The following is a 21,332-nucleotide window of genomic DNA, read 5'->3' as shown; positions in this document are numbered from 1 at the left end:
CTAACTGGACTGCTCTGCTCACATCGACATAAAAAGCTTTCAAAACATGTCAGCAATCCTAATAAATATTAAAAAGGTATTTTTGAAAAACAAAGAAAAGGTCTCGCACACTGTCAGACACTTGCCAAAATGTTTCTCTTTATGGATTATAACGAGCAACATTTTGGCAAGTGTTTGACAGTGTGCAGGACCCTTTCTTTGTTTTTAGATACCTTTTTAATATATGCTCTATTGCCCTATGCACCTGTCACCAGCCTTTTGAGGTGTGCATCTGCCAAAAAAAGCAATCCTAAGAACCCCCCCCCCCCCCCAAATAAAATCCCGGAACAAAACACCTGGAGAATTCAGCTGCAAGGCAGCCACGTCCGGTAAGAGTTACTGCACTGTGCGGCGGCGACTCCGGGCAGTGACTGGACGCGCGCCACGTAATAGTTGCTGAAGTTGACGTCCCTGACGTATGGCGCCGGCTGGTAGTAGCAGGTGACGTTGGCCAGGGCTGGGATGGCGTTCTGCTCGGCCATGGCGCGCAGCGCCAGCGCCGAGATGAGTGCCAGCGTCTGGCGCCGCTCGTGGCCCATGAGGCACACGGTGCTCTCGTCCACCACGCGCCGCAGCGTCGCCAGGCACTCGTAGCGCTTGTGCTCTATGCCGGCGAAGTGGTTCTGTAGGTAGGCCTCCAGCTTGCGGTGCTGCTCGCCGATGTCGGGGAAGTCGATGAAGAAGCGTGAGCACATGTAGCGCTGCAGCTGCTTCATCCGCACCTCGGATGCCGGCCGGAAGCCGCGCGCCAGCAGGTGGCAGTACTTGAGCAGGCCGCCGCCACGGATCTCCTCGGGGCTGCGTGTGGCGATGGTCTTTGTGCGCAGGTGGCCCAGCGACTCCTCAAAGTCGCCATAGACACTCTCGCCTGTCACGGTGGGGTGGAAGGCCTCGGACATGGCCGTCTCGGAGCAGCGGTCAAACAGCAGCAGCGAGTCAAGCTGAATTTGGAAGGAGTCGACGCTGAACTCGAACTGCCGCCGCAGCGTGTCCACAAACTTGAGCTCCACGTTCTTGCCCGTGTTGTTGGACAGCGAGATGAGGCTCCAGCGGTCCGTCTCGGTGCACACCTTCACCAGCTTCTGAACGTACGCCTCCTGGAGGGCCGTGGCAGTGATGCGCTGTCGGCACACACCCTCGGGCAGGAAGTCCACCAGGCTGTCCAGCACCACATCCCTAACCAGGCGGAAGGCCCTGTCGTCACTCAGGCTCAGGCCGAAGATCAGGTCCAGGTCCTTGTAGCCCAGGCCGTTGTCCTGGTGGAGCACGTGGCTGGCCGCCGAGCCGTTCAGCTTGACGTCACGCACCGTAATGCCCCTCTCCTCCAGCCGAGCCCTGACCACCTGGGAGAGAGAGAGGGAGAGCGATATGAATGATCTGTGTCAGACCTAAATGTGGGTCTGTTACCGATGCCAATTACCTAGACCACCGGTTCTCTTTTTTATGTAAATTAAAACTCAGCCCCATCTGAAAATGTTTTGTACCTGGGACCCCCAGAAGAGAAGATTTGTGTTATAAAGATATATATATATATATATATATATATATGGTCACAGTGTGGCTGTGAGCTTGTAGATCTGCTGTTTTTGAATATCCAACATATAGCCTAAATAGATAGAACATAATTACAATGATTGTGATGCTATATTAACTATTGGCTGCATAATTGCTAATACCGAAGTTAAAAATGTAATACTTTATAAGTCCGAACTTAAGAATGTAAATAACACATGGTACAGTAAGACATTAAGGCTAAAAGAATAACACACAAAAAGGTCCTGGGGACTTGTTTCAAGTCATCCTAAAAAAGTCAAATAATGTCCTCCGATGTATGGATTGAGTATATCAGTCTGGCTCAGATCAGTATTCACAAACGATGATCAGAGGAACTCTATCGTGGAAAAGGCAGCCATGCACATGGGTACAGTCAGCACAGGTAAAATGGGATATTTCCCCTTTGATATGCTAATGTCTACTATTGTTGCCTCCGAAATGCTCCCGTTACACTCCTTCTATTTGAACACGAGATAAAAGCACACAGAGAGAGAGAGAGAGGTGGATTGGAAGTGTAACAAAGAAAACTTTCTTCTTTAATCCATGTTTTATCTGTGATCAGTGCAAACATCTGATGACACTGGACTGCAGCTGTTGTACCGGCACTACCCAGGAGTGCAGGTCACGATGCCAGCGCAGTGCCGTGCTAATTGTCTTTGTTTAGATGTTGTTTAGATTTGTACATTCGATTGCTTAATTTATGTCCCATCGGCGCATGGCAGTGTTGTGTGCTGAAAAAGAGTCAATCTCCAAGCTCATGACGCGTCTCATGTTTATATACCACATCCGGTTTACGTTTTGGGCTGCAGTGGAACTTTCAAAATAAGGGTTTCACTGAAAATAGTTGGCTTTCACTGAAAATCGTTGGCTTTCACTGAAAATCGTTGGCGATTAATGAATTAATATCTGGCAGTGAGTGAGTTGAGAACCATTGCTTATAGCTGATGTTGTAGAAACATATTGTACCTACTATACATTACGGTATGATCTATATTTCACGGCCTGGTATGCCTGACAATTGACCTGCTCAGAATCAGTGCAGTATAGAATTTACTGCCACTGACAGTCGTTATGCATTTATTACGCATTTACACAGGCTTATGAAACAAATGCATTGCATCTAGAGATGCACCGATAATCGGCCACCAATTGGCCATATCGGCTGATATTCACTTCGATCGATGATCTGCAATTTACCCTATCTGTGATCGGCAATATACCCTATCTGGAGAAACCGATCTTTTACACTGTTTAAGTGGTATAAATGTCAATCAGATATATAGTATAATATTATTTTGCATCTTTGTGACAGGCCTAAACATTCTCCCCTTCCTCCCCACACACAGGAACAGTTTTGACATGGGTTTTGACAATTTTGGAAATACACACAAGTTCGTTATCATCAGATCAGTATCATCGGTATCATCAGATCATGAGGAAAACGATCGGTGATCGGGATCGGTCCCAAAATACCTGATCGGAGCATCCCTAATTGCATCCAACAGTATGTGTCCTAAAAGTAAAAAAAAAATGCTTTATGGATCAGAATCCTAATAGAAATACTTTACTTCCAATATGATATTCTTAACATTTTGCAGCGCAAACTACTAAATATATATCTTTGGTCATACATGTAGTCCTCAGTGTTAATCTAACCGTGAGAGTGTACACAAGAGTTACAAATGGATAAATGAACAGGATCTTTACTGTACTGTATTTTTAATCTGTACTATCAAGTATAGGCTGCAAACCAATTTAGAAAACTGTAGGCTAATTAAATACTCCATGAAGTCATAATTGCTCTCATAACTCATTCTTTGCATAGCACATATTTCCTTCTTACCTTGGATTATTACAGTATATTGATGCAAGGCAAGCAGACAATTTGGCAGAATTTGATGCATTCAGGCAAATCTTAAAAACTTTAAAAAGAATAATGTTCTGCCATCAGATTACTATCTCTCTACCAGAGTGTAACTAATAAAGGGAAGAAAACAAGTCCAACAGTGTAAGCTTGAAAGTATCTAAGTAGGCTAAAGACAAGTGTGCTTATACGTAGGTGCTTTTACTTTACTTTAAGTATTTCCATTTCTTGATAGTTCTACTCCACTATACGTCTCAGAGGCAAATATTGTCATTTTTACTCAACTACAATTATGTGATAGCTATAGTTTGAAGTTCATATTGTTATCGGTTCTAGACAGACAGACAGATATATTACTTACTTACTATATATTACTTATGGAAAACGACAAGTCAGAGCCTGTCTGTCTAACTTTCCTTTTTTTTTTAAAGGCTGGAGAAAGTCCAAGTGCCGCTGCTGTCGGGCAGTAACCTTGTATCTCCATGTTTCAAACGTGTACCTTTATTCGTAATTATTAATTAACATTCTACTTCATCGCACAAGAGTGTTGCACAAAAGCAGTGAAAATAACCGATCTACAAGCTCACAGCGCGTCGTAAACAAGTGTAATGCTTAATTGGGTCGTCCACTCACAGTTGACAGTCTTTGTATTGAGTTTGTGCTTAAAATGTACTGTAAATTCTACAAACTGTTAATAAATATTTCAATCAATCAATCAAAAAGCCTCACACCACATTGCGAGACAGACAGACAGACAGACAGACAGAGGCACGACAGCTGAAGGCTTTGTTGAACTTTTCAACTCTCTTTTCTAGCCCAGACTGAGAGCATCTTCTCCCGTCTACACAGCCCTGGCAAACACACACACACACACACACACTGCACACTTTTTGTCTCCACCAGGCCGAAGGCATGTGGGGAGAGTATGTTTTGCACTCCGTCCGTCCGCGTGTCCGTCCGTGTGTCCGTCCGTGTGTCCGTGTGTCCGTGAACAGCTAATCTCGGCCACCGTTAACCCGGTCCATGCCATATTTTGCACACACACTCCCTGGATGCCAACCATGAACCTCTGCCCCAAACTTTCCAGAACGGCCTGTTATAGCGCCACCAGGAGGCCGCTTTGTGCAAAACAAGTTTTTCGATGCCATATTTTGCACACACACTCCCTGGATGCCAACCATGAACCTCTGCCCCAAACTTTCCAGAACGGCCTGTTATAGCGCCACCAGGAGGCCGCTTTGTGCAAAACAAGTTTTTGCACAGTACACCTACAGATTTTGTCCAAACATCACGCAAATTGGTACACAGTCTCTCTAGAGCCATTCAACGAAACGGCTCTTTCAGATTTATCAGACTCCATCCTGATTGGTTAAGATTGGCTTCCAAAGTTCACAGGAGTGCTCAGTTTCAAACAAAATGCTGCAAATCATGAACACATCGCGTGATTTCCGTGAAATTGTGCACCCACATTCCCACTAGGCCGAGGACGAAATGCCACATGAACAATTTCAACTCAGCCTCAAGGTGGCGCTATAACTGGCCGAAAAGTGTTTTTACCTCTAACTGCACGGATCTGTGGATAACCTGGTGGAGACCTGTGCCCGGAAGGGCACTTTTTCTAGTTTAATATATTTTTTATCCCACAATTTTGTAAACCATTTTTCACCCCTGTGTCAACTGCACTGTTGTTGTCTCCACCAGGCCGAAGGCATGTGGGGAGAGTATGTTTTGCACTCCGTCCGTCCGCGTGTCCGTCCGTGTGTCCGTGTGTCCGTGTGTCCGTGAACAGCTAATCTCGGCCACCGTTAACCCGGTCGATGCCATATTTTGCACACACACTCCCTGGATGCCAACCATGAACCTCTGCCCCAAACTTTCCAGAACGGCCTGTTATAGCGCCACCAGGAGGCCGCTTTGTGCAAAACAAGTTTTTCTATGCCATATTTTGCACACACACTCCCTGGATGCCAACCATGAACCTCTGCCCCAAACTTTCCAGAACGGCCTGTTATAGCGCCACCAGGAGGCCGCTTTGTGCAAAACAAGTTTTTGCACAGTACACCTACAGATTTTGTCCAAACATCACGCAAATTGGTACACAGTCTCTCTAGAGCCATTCAACGAAACGGGTCTTTCAGATTTATCAGACTCCATCCTGATTGGTTAAGATTGGCTTCCAAAGTTCACAGGAGTGCTCAGTTTCAAACAAAATGCTGCAAATCATGAACACATCGCGTGATTTCCGTGAAATTGTGCACCCACATTCCCACTAGGCCGAGGACGAAATGCCACATGAACAATTTCAACTCAGCCTCAAGGTGGCGCTATAACTGGCCGAAAAGTGTTTTTACCTCTAACTGCACGGATCTGTGGATAACCTGGTGGAGACCTGTGCCCGGAAGGGCACTTTTTCTAGTTATAATATGTAGGGCACTTATATGCTTTGCTCAAATGTTTCAAAAGTATCAAAACTGCAATATAGAAATGCTCTGTTACAAGTAAAAGTCCAGAAATCAAAATGTACTTGAGTAAAAGTACAAAAATATTGGTACTTAAAGATGAGAATTGTTCAGGTGTTGTGCCCCAAATAAAGCAGATCTACAATCTTACAAGGTGTTGCAGTGCAACGCGTTGCTTGAGCTTGTAGATCGGCTATCACAATGCCATTTTTATTGACAAAATCAACTGTAGATTTAGTTGACTAAATAAACCTAAAGCCTGTTAGCGGCCCACGTCTAAACTTGAAACTGGTTGTTTTAATAATGGGCTATTATGATTATGATTATTATTATTAACTTTTGCCACAAACTCAGTCAAAACTGGCCAATAAGAAATGATAGCGTTTTTGTTCCGAATTGTTCGTCTCACGTCTTTCCACAAAATAATACAAAAAAAGATCAATAGTGGGCTCGATAGGAGCCCGGATCAAAAAGCAGGATTGATAAGGTGCTCTAATTCATTCTCAATAAATAATGTACGAGCTCCTCCCCTATAAATAATAATAATACACGTAAGAAGCACAACGGTTTGCCTCTGACTCTGAGAAGTAATGGAGTAGAGGTTGTACTTGAGTAAATGTACAATGTACAAATGTACAAAAGTTGTTTGCTTTCCAAATGCCAGCTCCTTCTCAAGCCATCCAAAACACAGCTGCCGTGAATCAGACTTTGATTTGATTGGATTTATTTAGAAAAGCAATCATAATAAAACATTATAATCAGCGATTCAAAGTAAAAGTAGGCTACGGAAAATTTGACATACTCAAGTAAAGAACAAATACCTCAAAATTGCACTAAAGTACAGTACTTAAGTAAATGTACTTAGTTACTTTCCACCACTGCAGCCAGGCGATCATGTAAGAAGCTAAAGGATGTTGTCCACACGGCGTGATTTCACAATGTCACCAAATTCCTTTTTAATGACCATCTAATCCATGGAGATTATTAAGAAGGATGTACTCAGCGATACACAAGGCCAATGCCAATATCTGTGACTCACAACAACTAACAAAAAGGGATTGAATAAATAAAGGATTTTGTTGCTGTCGGGTGGATGTCCAAAACTGTTCCTTTTGTATTATTACCAGTAAGACGCCCTGAGGGTGAGAAACGTCCTCAGGTCGCGTGCACGCATCCACCTGGGTGACAGCAGACTGCTGGGCCAGCGCTGGTGCTTTGGCATGGGGGGTCAGATCAACATATGGAATGAATTATGTACTGGCCATATATGGAGCGTGTCTGGAGTGTACAGGGTTTGATGAGGTCAGATCAACATATGGAATGTCAGAACAGGTCAGCTCCATATATGGAGATCTAAGGGTGGCAGCGGAGCAGTGTCTTGAGTGTAGAGGGTTTGATGAGGTCTGGCCATGTATGGAGTGTGTCTTGAGTCTACAGGGTTTGATGAGGTCAGATCAGCATATGGAATGTCAGAACAGGTCAGCTCCATACTGTATATGGAGATCTATGGGTGCATGGCAGTGAGGGCAGTGTCTTGAGTGTATAGGGTTTGATGAGGGCCCAGGTAGGGCCGGGCCTTAATTTTCAGGCATGTTGAGAACTCTAGTTTTTCCGGCTGCAGGGCAAATGAAGATGGTATTTGCCTGCCTTGAGACTTGAGAGAGACATCACGTCTTGTACAGACTTTGCACTAAATAACTTTGGGGCGGGCCCGTCTAGAGTTTTAATGGACAGGTATCAGTCAAAAGGGAGACATCAAAGAGGAAGGACATGTGGGAAAGGATCAACATATGGAACAAATCATTTGAGCAGTGCTGTAATTTGTACTGACTTCATAATATTGGCTTGGGATTGATATAATATTTTATAGGTGGTATGAGTTAAAATGGACGGCAAAATGGATGACAGACTCAAAAAAACCCAGAGGCTTGTTTCCATATTCAACACAACAACTAGACAAAACAACAGCTCAATAAAAAATATGTAAACTGAAAATATGCAGTTAAAATGTCATGATAATAATAACATATAGGCATATGGCACATGGAGGCCCCCGGATAAGACACATGTTTAGACCATTCACTTGATTACTTCCATTTTCCATTCCATTTTACTACACTTAACCTACAGTACCATAGGATACCATGAAAACAATGAACCTTAACATCTTTTTAAATAGCATACAATTTACATTCTAAGCATTGTGGTCAAGAAACAACAAACTATAAAACATGAGAGCGAGTGGCCAACATACTGTAGTGTACAGTATGTCTGCATGATAGCCATTTCTTGGTAAGTCATTAGCATCAACCGAGGCAGGAGGAGATATAGGGAGAGTGGAGTGCTAGGGACTGGGTGAGTGAGGGGGTGAGTACTTTACTCTTGGTACCTTTGGTACAGGCTACTTTTTGGACAAAGGCCTTTTACTTGTACTAATGCACTGTATTTCTATTTTCTACATTGTGATACTGTTACTACTGCATGTATAACTGACCATGACGTCACTCATTTTCAACCATATCTTCATATAATTTGTGCTCACTGCTCATATAAGATGACACATTTTTTTGTCTCATTGGTGGTCTGTGGACAGTTCAGAAATCAGAAACCATGCCAACCAGTGACATCATCGATGGGGATTCCAAACTGATAAAAACTGCAGGCTTTCTATTTCTGGAAAGTTAGCATGTTATACTGCCCTACAAATCCAACGTGCAATAACGTTGACTTTGTAGGGCAGTATAATGGAAGCCATTGTTCTTGTATTGATAAAACAGATTTTTCTTTTTTCTTTTTAAACCAAACCTGCCTACCGATTATGACACTGGCAGGTGGATTCCTGAACTGTCCACAGCCCTCCAAAGAGACAAACAAATGTGTCATCTTATATGAGCAGTGAGCACAAATTATATGAAGCTATGCTACTTTTGAAGCTTTTGTGTGACACTGTAGTAGTATGATCAAGTATAGGTTACACACAAGCAAGCTAGAATATGGAGATAAAAAGGTTTCTGCCCCGACAGCAACGATATGAAGAGAGGTTGAAAATGGCTCCTTTAAGCTGTAAGGAGGAGCATAAATGGGAGGGTGAGATCCCTCAGGGCACGATACAATTAATACCATTAAGTTACACAACGTTTGTGCTTCATTTTAAACCCTGCTTTGTTTTCAGAAAAGGCCCCTCACCTTTTGTTCACGCATATAAAAAGCCTATAGTGGAAACAGACTGCAAAGTACAGGCATGCTTTAAAGACACAATGAAAAGGGACACTCCCGTTTAAAAAAGAAAAGGACAGATAGAAAGGTTCAAATGTTAAACCTGAAAAGGTCAGGATGTGAAAAACATCACCTTTTCAAAGGGATCCTCTATGGCGCTACGGCGTCGACAGGAATTCCCATTTCCCTACAAAGGAGGTTTATCTGTATCTATTTTGTGGGGTTTCCCAGCACTTTGAATTATAAAGGTGCAGGTAACTTTACCCACACTGGACTGCACTGCAGAGCGACAACAGATGGTCAGCGAGGAGGAAATAAACTAAGAGCAGGGGTCTTCAACAGGGGGTCCGGAACTCCCCTAGGGGCTGCCAAATCTTTGTGTGGTATAGGAACTTTTTTACATTAACCACTTGAACTCTAGAATCCCTACACTCTGAGGGAACATTCACTGACAATATCATATCTTTTGTAGATCTGCTATTTTCCTGTGAAGAGATTTGGTGCAGATGCCTGATAAGAGTCAACGGTCAAGTTCAACACTCAAGAGCGGCTGGCCAACGTTGAAGCCGTCGGCCCTACTGGTCAAAGCTGGAACTGCAGGTGGGCCCATGCTTTTAGCACGAGTAACCAGCGTGCAGCTGGGGTTTAACATGGAGCTCTAGTTCGCACTTACACATTTTGACCACCAGCTGTCAAATCGAAAATTGAGTGTTCTTCCGGGTGCTTCAAAACGCCACTGGGCAACTTCCATTGAAATGAATAGCTGGGGGTGGGGCTGTCAGTGCTTTCAAACAAGTCTATGAAATTGAAATATATGAAAAGGTTTAATCTGCAACACAATTTTCTACAGTATGTAGTGGGGGTCCCTGCTTCATCTCTCTCTCAGCTAGGGTGTCCTTGGCGTGAAAAACATTGACGTCCCCTGACCAAATACGCTGACCAAAAACTGTTAGGATTTAGAATACTTTTAGAATTGACGTTAAAGGGTTAAAATAAAACCCTCCTTTTTTGAAGGAACAGTATATTTGAAGGGAGAAAACTTGTATGTCAATTTTTCAACATTTTATGTTTTTTGTGTCTGTGGGTTTTATAAATCGGCCTACTGAAGCGATGAGAATTATGTGTTAACGAACACAGGTTCCTTTTTTATGTTTCCTAAACGTTTTGGACATACAAGGTTTTCATCAGACATCGACGTTAAACATTTATGAGCAAGTGCTGAAAAAAGAAATCCTTTGAAATTTTTAACTTCACAAACTTTATTGTCGCATCACATGTGACGGAAACTCCTCTTTGAAGGTAGGGTTTATGTGAAGGGATTCCCCTGTGGCAGTTTGACATGTTTTTTTTTGCTTATTCCGCCTGGAAGGGACCAACATTTGGTTGTGTTTAACGTTTTAACAACACACCATAATGTGGATGGGGGTGTCCGTTCGGAAGCATGGCTGTGCACCCACCGCCCCAACATCACCCAATTACCTGTGGTCCCTCGTGACGCACTAAAGGCTGTTGGAGCTGAGCAAGCGTAGGGGGAAACACTTCCTGTTGTGTGTGTGTGTGTGGGGGGGGGAGACACTTCCTGTGACATGGTGCGAGGGCCTTGTAAAAAATAGAGAATGAGAACAGAAAAGTCGCAAATGGAGCAGACAGTCTGGTGTTGACAATAGCTTGGAAACGCACCTGTTATTAATGTTATTGCTGTCATGGTTCTCACTAGTGCTGTTGCTACTACTTGTATAATAATTGCAGTGATAGTTTATTGGACAGTTTTTTCCTGCTATTGTCACTTTTTGCTTGTATCTCTCTCAGTCTCTCTCCTTTCTCTCATTCACCGTCGAAAGAGAGCCACGGTCGAGGCAGAGCCTGGATCTGCCTGATGTTTCTTCAGGTTAATGGGGAGTTTTTCGTTGCTACTGTCGCAAATAAATTCAGCGTCATAGTGTCAACACACTTAAACCTCCATAGGGGTCTATGCTAGGCCCCTTCCCCCCCAAAATGTCATTTTGTCCAATCTGTATGGTATAGTATGTTAATAACTTATATAATTGAGGTGGTTGTATTTCGTCTCCCTGCTCTTCTATTGAGCCACTTAGATCCATGTGTCTCTACTGTAAGTTGAAAATTACCGTTGACACAATCCCGTTTCTGGTTTGACTCCCCAGAACAAACAGGCATGGTACAAAAAAGGGGGGTATAAAAGAAAGAAAACATGGATACGTAATGGAATGGGTGGAATCAGCATGCGTTAATGAGCCAGACTAAACTGAATGAACCCAGAGCGTTTATCTCCTGGGCCCAGGCTAGAGGTTTGTAGGTGTCATCACATTACTGCAGTCCCAACAATGGCGTGCCTCAGGGCTCTGTTTACAGTCCTGGCACGCAACGCAGCCAGGACTTCAGCTTTACCACACTGCGGTGTTGATTTTGACAGCTGATTTTGATTTAGTTTTAGTCATAGTCTTTAGAATAGAATTCCACTTTTACTCATATTTTAGTCATCTGAAATGTTTGGTCTCATTTTATTCGACTAAATCTATAGTTGATTTTAGTCGACTATAATGGATCTTGATGGGCATCATAATGCCTGATTTATAGCTGTGTGCAGAAAATAGCCGATCTACAAAGCTCACTCTGCGACACGTTGTGAGCTTGTTGATCTGCTATTTTCCACAATCTTATTCTAATTCACCCGAAACATACATTTTGGAACCGCGATCATCGATTCTTTAGTTATGGGCCGTCCGTTAAAGATATAGCCTGTTTTGACCCAAAACGCAATCTGGGAAGAGAATCCGTGATAAATGTGTTTTTCTAAATCTGATAACGAGGAGGCAAACTGCAGACGAAATTTGCACTTCCGGATAATTTCCGGTTGTATCCGTCTGCTAGCAACCTAGTATCATTGGATACGGTGTCGTTGGTGAAGACAAGAGCACCATCTATAGTACCGTACACCACAGAAAAGACCACATGACTGAATATTCTGTGCTTGGCAGTCAATTCAAACTGTCACTTTTGAAATGTGCAGATATCTTGTATACCTTGTTTACTGTTGAGTGAGAAAACTGGGGGTCCCGACCCCCAGGTTGATAACCACTGGTCTGACAGAGTTAAGCCCTGCTTCCAGTAAACTCACACAATGGGGAAACCAGAAACGCATAAATCACACACACACACACACACACACGCACGCACGCACGCACGCACACACACACACACACACACACACACACACACACACACACACACACACACACACACACAATCACACAATCACACACAATCACACAATCTAAATATATACAAAACTATATGAAACTAGCTCAACGAAAGCTGAAATTTAGCTGCTCTCCAAGTTGTGATGTGTGACACTGGCCCACAACTAATCAGAATCAGGCTCAGCTATATTGTTACATCACAGTTTTACAGGTAAAAAAGTTGGTGAAATATGTTTTTGTGCTTAGTTCCCATCGTGTCATTTTTCCAAGAAAGTGAAGAAGGGGGGGGGGGGGGGGGGGTTGTTAGATGAGATAAAGGCAGGAAAAGAAAGAAGGTTCGAGCTCTTTTACCACAAAAGGTGCTTTTGCTACAAACAGTACAATGGAAGGGTCTCTTAGATTATTCACAAGTTTTTGCTTCAAATGATACAACCAAAGGGTCTCTTAGTTCATTTACAAGCTTTTGCTACAAACGGTACAACCAAAGGGTCTCTTAGCTTTAAAAAAACATATTTACACATGCTACCTGATAGGATATTATATAAGGTGCGTGAGCATAGCAGCTGCTGTGTAGACCTGCATTAACTCTAATCCTGAACCCTAAACCTAATCTCATGTCTAATCCTAAACCCTGAAACGGAATCTTTTCCTAATTGTTAGCCCTAGGTTTTAAAATATTTCTTAAGCATGAAACAATCATTTCTCTTGTGAGTCTGATTCAGATTCTTTACTATACTGGTTGGGACATTTGGCCCACACAAGTTATATAATACGTATACACACATGCACACGCACACGCACTCACACACGCGGGGCGCACACACACACACACACACACACACACACACACACACACACACACACACACTACACTACACTGTAGTGTAGACACATCAGCTTTGCTCTCTGGGTCCATGCATGTTTCGTGGTTATATAGCATGAGTTGGAACACGATCAATTTACAACAAGTCTTTTCTGTGTCCAACACAAACACACCAAACCCTCCATACCTCCCCCGGTGATAACTTAAAGCAGCACGATGTAACTTTCCTCTTCTGTCTTCTATGGATTTGAACCCGGTGTCCTGATATGTGCTGATATTATTTTTTTACCTTTGAGCTAATAGAGCCTGCCCGCTTGCTTGGTGGAGTCTTGACCATCAGTGTCTAGTAGAGACTTGACCTTTGACATGTAAATGATCTAGAGACAAAATACAACCACCCCAATTCTACACGTAATATTGTATTAACATGCTCTACCATAAAGATTGGACAAAATGACATGGTGTTGCTTTTGATGGAGCATCTCAGTCTCACCCATTTTTCAGCCAATCTTCTTAAAATTGGTCCTCACTAATGCATTTGTGTCTACTCACTCTCTGCGCCTCAGGAGTAGGGCTGTGGACCATTCAGACTGAGACCTGCCTATACCAGTGCCATCATCGGTAGGCAGATTTGCTCATTTCAAAAACGTGAACACAATGGCAGTATAATGCAATTGCATGCTAACTTTCCAGGTATAGAAAGCATGCAGCCAGCCAGCCTACCTACCTACCTACCTACCTACCTACATACCTACCTACCTACCTAGTACCTACCTACCTACCTATCTACGTACCTACCTAGTACCTACTTACCTACCTATCCATCCTCATCACAGTATGTATACAGCTGGGTTTATACATTTCTCAGGCACAATGGGTATCACGTCGTCAAGCGTCTGTCCTACAGAGACAGGTACACAAACAGCAGACAGATACACAAACCTCTCTTATTCCTGTAGGGCCCGGTCTGAGCCATACTCTCCTCTCCTCCCCCTCTCCTCTGCTAGGGCCCTGGTCTCGGCCATACCACAAGCTGTCCTCTCCTCTTACTTCCCCTCTCCTCTCGCTCTCCCTCTCCTCTGCTAGGGCCCTGGTCTCGGCCATACCACAAGCAGATGTTATTTAAATGTTAACCTTTAAAACAAACACCCCCATTCAAGGGGGGCCCTCCAGAAGGAAAGGACTCCCTCTCCCCGCTTAATGGAAAGAAAGTGTTTGGGGCGCTCTGTTTTCCAACAGGACGGTGCAAGGAGAGGAAGTCGTCGGTATCGGGTGGAAACCTTGTATGTTTTGTTTTTTAAATGCAGAGATACGGGGTTTCTGCCTGACGGCGACGATAGCATAAGGGTATGTCAGCTAGACTTCCAAAACACGGAGGGTTAATGGAGAACCTCTTTGAAAAATTACATATTTATTTCACTGAAGGACGTTCTATGCTAATTAGAGGATATACTTATTAACCTGCAATATTAACAGGCAAGGTTACAGGCAAAACGGTATACATGAGAAAACAATACTTCTAAAAACATGCATGCAGGCTAAATCCTACCATCCTACTTTTACTTACTATCCTGTTATAAATTTAAGAAACCTCTGTCAGTCATTCTTCTTTTTAAATATTTTTTATCCCACGATTTTGTAACCCATGTTTCACCCTGTCAATTATCTAATGTGATGCTGGGCTCTACACACTCTCCGCCAACCTAGTCCCCATATATGGGGGACATGGGTAGAGCAACGGACTTGAACTCATGCTTCCTTCATGCCTGAGTGTCCAAGTTGCTCCTTTACACCTGACAGGGGGAGTTTCCCTGGTTGGACTTGGAAGGAACACGTCATTCCAACCAGTTCCTTTCCCCTCCATCAAGCGCCCCGGCTGGCCAGGGAGAGGCAGTTTAGAGACCAGGATTAATGCATGTTTTTTGTGAGGGTACCTGTCCGTCATTCTGTCTAACTTGCACACGGGCAATGCCATTGGTATTGTGAAGAGAGTGACGAAGGCAATTTATCCACTTTTCTAAGCTGTTTTATTGGCGTTTACGTTGAGGTTGCAGTATATAGCCCGGATGGACTGTGGGTGGAAATGGAGGGAACATACAGTATAGTTTCCATAAACATGGCCAGAAGTCAGCATTTTTATTCTAAATGCCACGTGGTTTCTCTGAAGACAGTCAGCTTTGAAAGTAATCCAAAATCCCCCTACTTTTTTTAATTGTGGTAATCAGATTACGTTACTGACTACAATTTTTAGAATTTTTAAAAGTAATCTTCCCACCCCTGTGGCTGGGGTATTTGAGCTGGAATATATATTGTATATGTACAGATTCCAAATAAAAGACAATTTATGTTGAGAGCCACTTGCTCATTTTCTTGGTCAGTTTGATAGACGTGTGAGGCGGAATTCAGAGCATTTCAGGGGCTAGGTGACGACGGGACTCGAGTGATATTGTGATTATGAAACAGCTATACCGGAAAAAATAAAACATGTCAACTCAATTTCATTGTAACTAAGATATTTCACGGATATTCATTTTTTTGCAAGTGCAGATATCTGATGCATCCTTCCCATGGGGAGCAGTAACAACCCATAGCCTGAAGTAACATGGCTTGGCCAATAGAATGACTATGGTAGGGGGGGTTTGACAACATCACTCACTTCTGTGTACAAACACTGGAAGTTGCCTGTATTAGCTATAAGTATATGTAAACATTGCGTTATTTGGTCTGTCTGTCTGTCTGTCTGTCTGTCTGTCTGTCTGTCTGTCTGTCTGTCTGTCTGTCTGTCTGTCTGTCTGTCTGTCTGCCTGCCTGTCTGCCTGCCTGCCTGCCTGCCTGCCTGCCTGCCTGTCTGTCTGTCTGCCATTCATGGTCACTTTGGTCAGCAGTATATATCCTTCAGTCATATATTTTGACAGCCGTGGGTCAGATGCGGTTGGTTGGTAGCAGAAAGCATTAAGTGACAGAGTGGAAACGTGTCGTCAGTGGTTCCCAAAAGTTTGGGAAACGGGAAATGATAATCACTCTGACACTATAATAATGACACGATGCTACAAAAAAAACACACACCATCATTATGCCATGATCCAACAGCAAGACGTGTTTATCAAACCCTTTCATAATAATGTCAAAGACCCCCAAATTAATATGTATTTGCCAGTGATGGGAGAAGTACTTTTACTTAAGTAAAGTTATCATACGCAATGTAGAAACACTCTGTTACAAGTAAAAAAGTCATGTATTGAAATTTGAAAATGTACTTGAGTGAAAGTAGGCTACAAAAGTTGAAAATATAGTTCAAAGTAGGCCTACCAAAAGTAAAATACTCATTATGCACAATGTTCCATGCATTTCACAAGTTTTCAAAAAAAGAAAAGTGAGTGAAGTGAGGGGAGCTCTTATCATCATACATTATCATACATCATCTCATTCCGGCCAATCACAATCTGTGTCCTCACTTTTGTCATCAATGTTTTGTTTATTTGTGTTACACAATGTTTGTGTTTACACTGATGTAAAATTTGATGTCATTATTTTGACTATGATGTACATTTTTCACTATGACATAACATGCTCCATTCATTGTCAATGGGAATTCAATGTTTGTGAGGACAAAGTTTGTGGACACACACCAAAATCTGGACATAGGAGGACATACATCATCTCATGAACAACTGAATTGATGCCACTGGTTAGCCAATGCTCGTCTACATATGACGTGCATGATTTTTCCCTTCATTGTCAATGGCATTTAATGTTTGTGTTGCCAAAGTTACGTCATATTAGAGACACATATGACCTAATTTCTCCGTTCATTGACAAGTGTCAAAACAATTCGTCATGTATCTATGTGCTGGGTGATTATAATGCTGACCTGTCAGACAACAAGTCTTTATTTGCTAAGAATATGGAGAAATTCACAAATGAAGCCAACCTAGTAATATCAAGCAAACTGCTCTTGCCTGAGTCAAGCTTTACTTATATTAGCGAAGCATGGAACACCACTTCTTGGCTCGATCACGTGATATCCACTGTTGATGCACACGCCACGTTAGTTAATATGGAGATACGTTATGGGTTAGCTACGACTGACCACATACCTGTTGCCATGATTTTAAATGTTGAAAATGTGCCAACTCTCACTAAGGTTAATGAAGAAAAAGAGGCTAAAATAAATTGGGGCAAACTCTCTGAAAATGATGTCCTCAAATATTCTCTTTACTCTAATGAATTATTGTCTAATATGCATCTACCCATGAATGCAATTTGTTGCACCAATGTAAATTGTGACGACCCAGCCCATGGGGAAAGCCTTTGTCTCATGTACAATGACATAGTGAGTGCCCTGCAGAATGCTAGTAGGTCTTTATTCTCACGCCCTAAAAAGGCCAAGCCTGGGTGGAATAAATATGTAGCTAGCCACCATGCTGAGGCCAACAATGCCCATAGAGCCTGGGTTATAGCTGGCAGGCCCAGACTGGGACCTGTCCTAGAACATAAAAAGAGAACCAATGCCAAGTACAAATATGCATTAAGGTTTATAAGTAAGCAAGAGCAGGCCATGAGTGCACATTCTATGGCTGACAATCTGCTTAATAATGATTCTACTAACTTTTGGAAAGAAGTCAAGTCCCTAAACAGGGCTCAAGTAGCACTCCCATGTAATATAGAGGGGGTAACTGATCCTGTGGGCATCGCTGAACTCTGGAGGCAGCATTATGCTTCCCTGTTTAATAGTGTCAAAAGTGAGCCTTTCCATGTGGGAAAAATAGAAGATGAAAATGAAATCACTGTTTTTAACACCCATGAGGTTTTTAATTCAATAGCGCAACTGTCTGAGAGAAAGGCCAGTGGCCTAGATAATATCACTGCTGAGCACCTAAAGCTAGCTGGTCCTAGATTGGCTGTGCTGCTTTCTATTTGTTTCTCTGGTTTGATGACCCATGGTACTTTACCTGACTCCATGTTGTCTGTTGTTCTAGTCCCTGTGATAAAAGACAAGTCAGGGAAAGTTGGTAGTATTGATAACTACCGGCCTATAGCGCTTGCAAGCATTTTGTCCAAAGTATTAGAAAAACTACTTCTGGACAGATTAAGTATGTATATAACCACCACTGACAATCAGTTTGGCTTCAAGCCTAAACATAGTACTGATATGTGTATATATGCTCTCAAAGAAGCAGTAGAGACATATAGAAAGCAGGGTTCTACTATGTTTGTTGGTCTTATTGATGCTTCCCGTGCTTTTGATCTTATTCATCATTATAAGCTTTTTAATAAGCTCAAGCTTAGGGGTGTGCCCAGTAATTTAATACGTATATTGGTCTACTGGTATGCCAACCAGCAAATGCAGGTCAAATGGGGCAACACCCTATCTGCCCCCTTTCGGGTGGGCAATGGCGTCAGACAGGGGGGGATTTTATCCCCAGCCCTCTTTAATTTATATATGGACGGCCTATCAAAGCAGCTAGAAGAGTGCAATACTGGGTGTATGATTGGTGATACTCTAATTAACCACTTTATGTACGCGGACGACCTGAGCTTAATATCCCCTAGTAGCAGCGGATTCCAACATCTGCTCAATATCTGCTCTAATTATGGGCTGGACTTTAATATTAAGTATAATGCTAAGAAGAGCATGGTCCTGATATGTAGAACGAAGGATGACTCGGAGCTCAGGTTCCCACATTTTTACCTGTCTGGTCTGACTGTAAATGTAGCTAAAAGTGCTAAATATCTTGGTCACATCATCACAGATACACTAGATGATGATGAAGATATGTATAGACAGAGGAGAATGCTTTATGTGCAAGCAAACATGCTGGTTCGCAAATTTCACCACTGTACAACTGATGTTAAGGTTAACCTGTTTAGAGCGTACTGCACCCCCCTCTATACTGCCCCATTGTGGGTGAACTTTAAAAAGGAGAGCTTGCGCAAGCTGCAAGTAGCCTACAATGACTGTCTGCGCATTCTACTCAAGAAACCCAGGAGCACTAGAGCTAGTGCACTATTCTGTACACTAGGACTCACCACCTTCATGGCCCTCTTGAGGAACCTTACCTACAAATTCATGTGTAGACTGGACCGCTCCTTGAATGGATTAATACGGCTGATGACAGACCCTCTCTGTAGCTCTGTCAGGTTCACATCCACCATCAGAGGACGCTGGCACGAGTGCCTCTTTTGATTTGTTCCCTGAGGGGCTGGATAACTTATTTTTATTTTATTTTATTATTTTTACCTTTTTCTATGTATTGTATGTTTTTACCCTGTGGGCCATGAGCCTGTAATAAAGTTTATATAATGGCGATATTTGAGACGTGTGGACAAAAGCAGTATATGGGAGGGGCTAGCGCCCCTCAAACATCACGTGTGTGAAGTGAGCAGCGTTCTTATACATCATCATACATGATCACATCCCAGCCAATCACTTTTTATCTTCACTTTTTAAGCCCTAAAAAGTAACCAATCAAATCATCGCTATGGGGTAGTGGTACACACTGCAGAGCTGGGCATAAGAGGAGCTAGCGCCCCTTAAAAACATAATATAACAATTGTGTGTGTGTGTGTGTGTGTGTGTGTGTGTGTGTGTGTGTGTGTGTGTGTGTGTGTGTGTGTGTGTGTGTGTGTGTGTGTGTGTGTGTGTGTGTGTGTGTGTGTGTGGTGTGTGTGTGTGTGTGTGTGTGTGTGTGTGTGTGTGGCACAAGTGAGAATACTTGCTGGGCATTTCTGCCTGACAAAAATGCCCAGCAAGTATTCTCACCTGTGCTTACATCTCTCTCTCTCTCTCTCTCTCTCTCTCTCTCTCTCTCTCTCTCTCTCTCTCTCTCTCTCTCTCTCTCTCTCTATATATATATATATATATATATATATACAATTCATTTTTTTCCTCACATTTTTTCAATATTTTCTTGAAATAAATAGCCAGTTTTCTGGCGAGTCGGGACCCCCTGGAACCCCTTCAAGGAACCCTGATTTAGGCTATAAGTCACGGCATTGTAACGGCATTAGAGCTGTGGACCAGAGCTATAGGCTATGGAGCAGAGCTATACGCTAAGGCCATGGCCATGGTGTGTTATGCAAAAGAAAGAAAATCAACAGATATTTATTTTCGGCGATGGAGCGACACTTTCCGTATAGCCTATAGAATTATGAATCATAATTCATGATGAACGATCTCTCTCACCTGTACGATCTGCCTGGGCTGCACGGACAGCGTGGGGAAGTTCCCCCGGCCGTGGATCGGGACGCTCTCCCCGAGGATGGAGTCCAAGCGCCGGACCTGATCCCAAGACAGCACGCAGAACCTCCCACCCGGCTCACATGAGCCAGCAGCACCGGAGGACATGACACACACTTTTTTATATCGTTATTTTTCTTTAGATTATGGACTGTATATAAGGAATCCACTGGTAGCCGCTAGGTCAAATGTAGTTTTATATTGGCTGCTCCTCGATCGCCCTGTAGAACCTTTCTCAGAACTAAATTGATCTCAATTATGAATGTATTTTTTCTTTATCTATGAAATGAGCAATCCACTAGCCTTCTTAATTTAACGGTAGGCTATACAGTGACAGTCGCTCCTTTTTAGAACTTTGTCACGACTTCTTATTGCAAAAACAAATCTCCAAATTAGTGTTTTCTAACATGCGTCTTTCCCTTTTCTTCTTTCAATCCACAGGTAGCCTACAGACGTACAGTAGCCCACTTGTAGTTCTGGTTCTGGATGTGTTGACTTGAATTAGAATCGTCGCTTCCTTTCCTTTCAAGAACTCTTCAAAACTGTCCTCTGAATAGGAACGTTGTCCTGTATGTCAGCTAATAGTCCAGTCAGTCCGTGTGTGTGTGTGCGTGTCCGTCACGAAGCACTCACACTTCTCTTGCAGGCGGCAGAGGTTGTGTGTGCCCTGCGCTGAGCAGCCCGGTTTTACCGTGACGGGATTTGCATACGGCGTCTCCGATTGGCTGGACTTCATCATGAATAACTTACTTTACAGTAGTCCGGTGGAAACCTCGTAGGCCTATGTAAAAAATCAAATCAAATAAAAAAGTCACTTTTTTCAGGAAATGTTACCAATGTATTAGTATGTCACATGAGCTCGTGTTAATACTTTTCATTGGTTCAATAAGTATAAAAACCCACAGGAACACTATAGCCT

The 21,332-nt window shown here is 42.9% G+C and overlaps 1 protein-coding gene across 1 annotated transcript; it reads right to left on the bottom strand.

Moving 5' to 3' along the window:
• Positions 1-214: 214 nt before the first annotated feature.
• Positions 215-21,055, bottom strand: LOC310871764 (terminal nucleotidyltransferase 5A-like). The gene is made up of 2 exons (XM_083783402.1): positions 20,360-21,055; positions 215-1,382 (listed from the first exon to the last, which is right to left on the bottom strand). Exons 1-2 carry the CDS (start codon positions 20,519-20,521, stop codon positions 345-347), a joined length of 1,200 nt encoding a protein of 399 aa, XP_083639528.1. The 5' UTR covers positions 20,522-21,055; the 3' UTR covers positions 215-344.
• Between the last annotated feature and the right edge of the window lie 277 nt (positions 21,056-21,332).

The sequence above is a fragment of the Protomyctophum parallelum genome (genome assembly GCF_964188405.1).
Source record: "Protomyctophum parallelum genome assembly, chromosome: 1".
Classification (NCBI taxonomy): Eukaryota; Metazoa; Chordata; class Actinopteri; order Myctophiformes; family Myctophidae; genus Protomyctophum; species Protomyctophum parallelum.
Note: the sequence above shows the minus strand (reverse complement) of the source record. Positions and strands in the feature narration are given on the sequence as shown.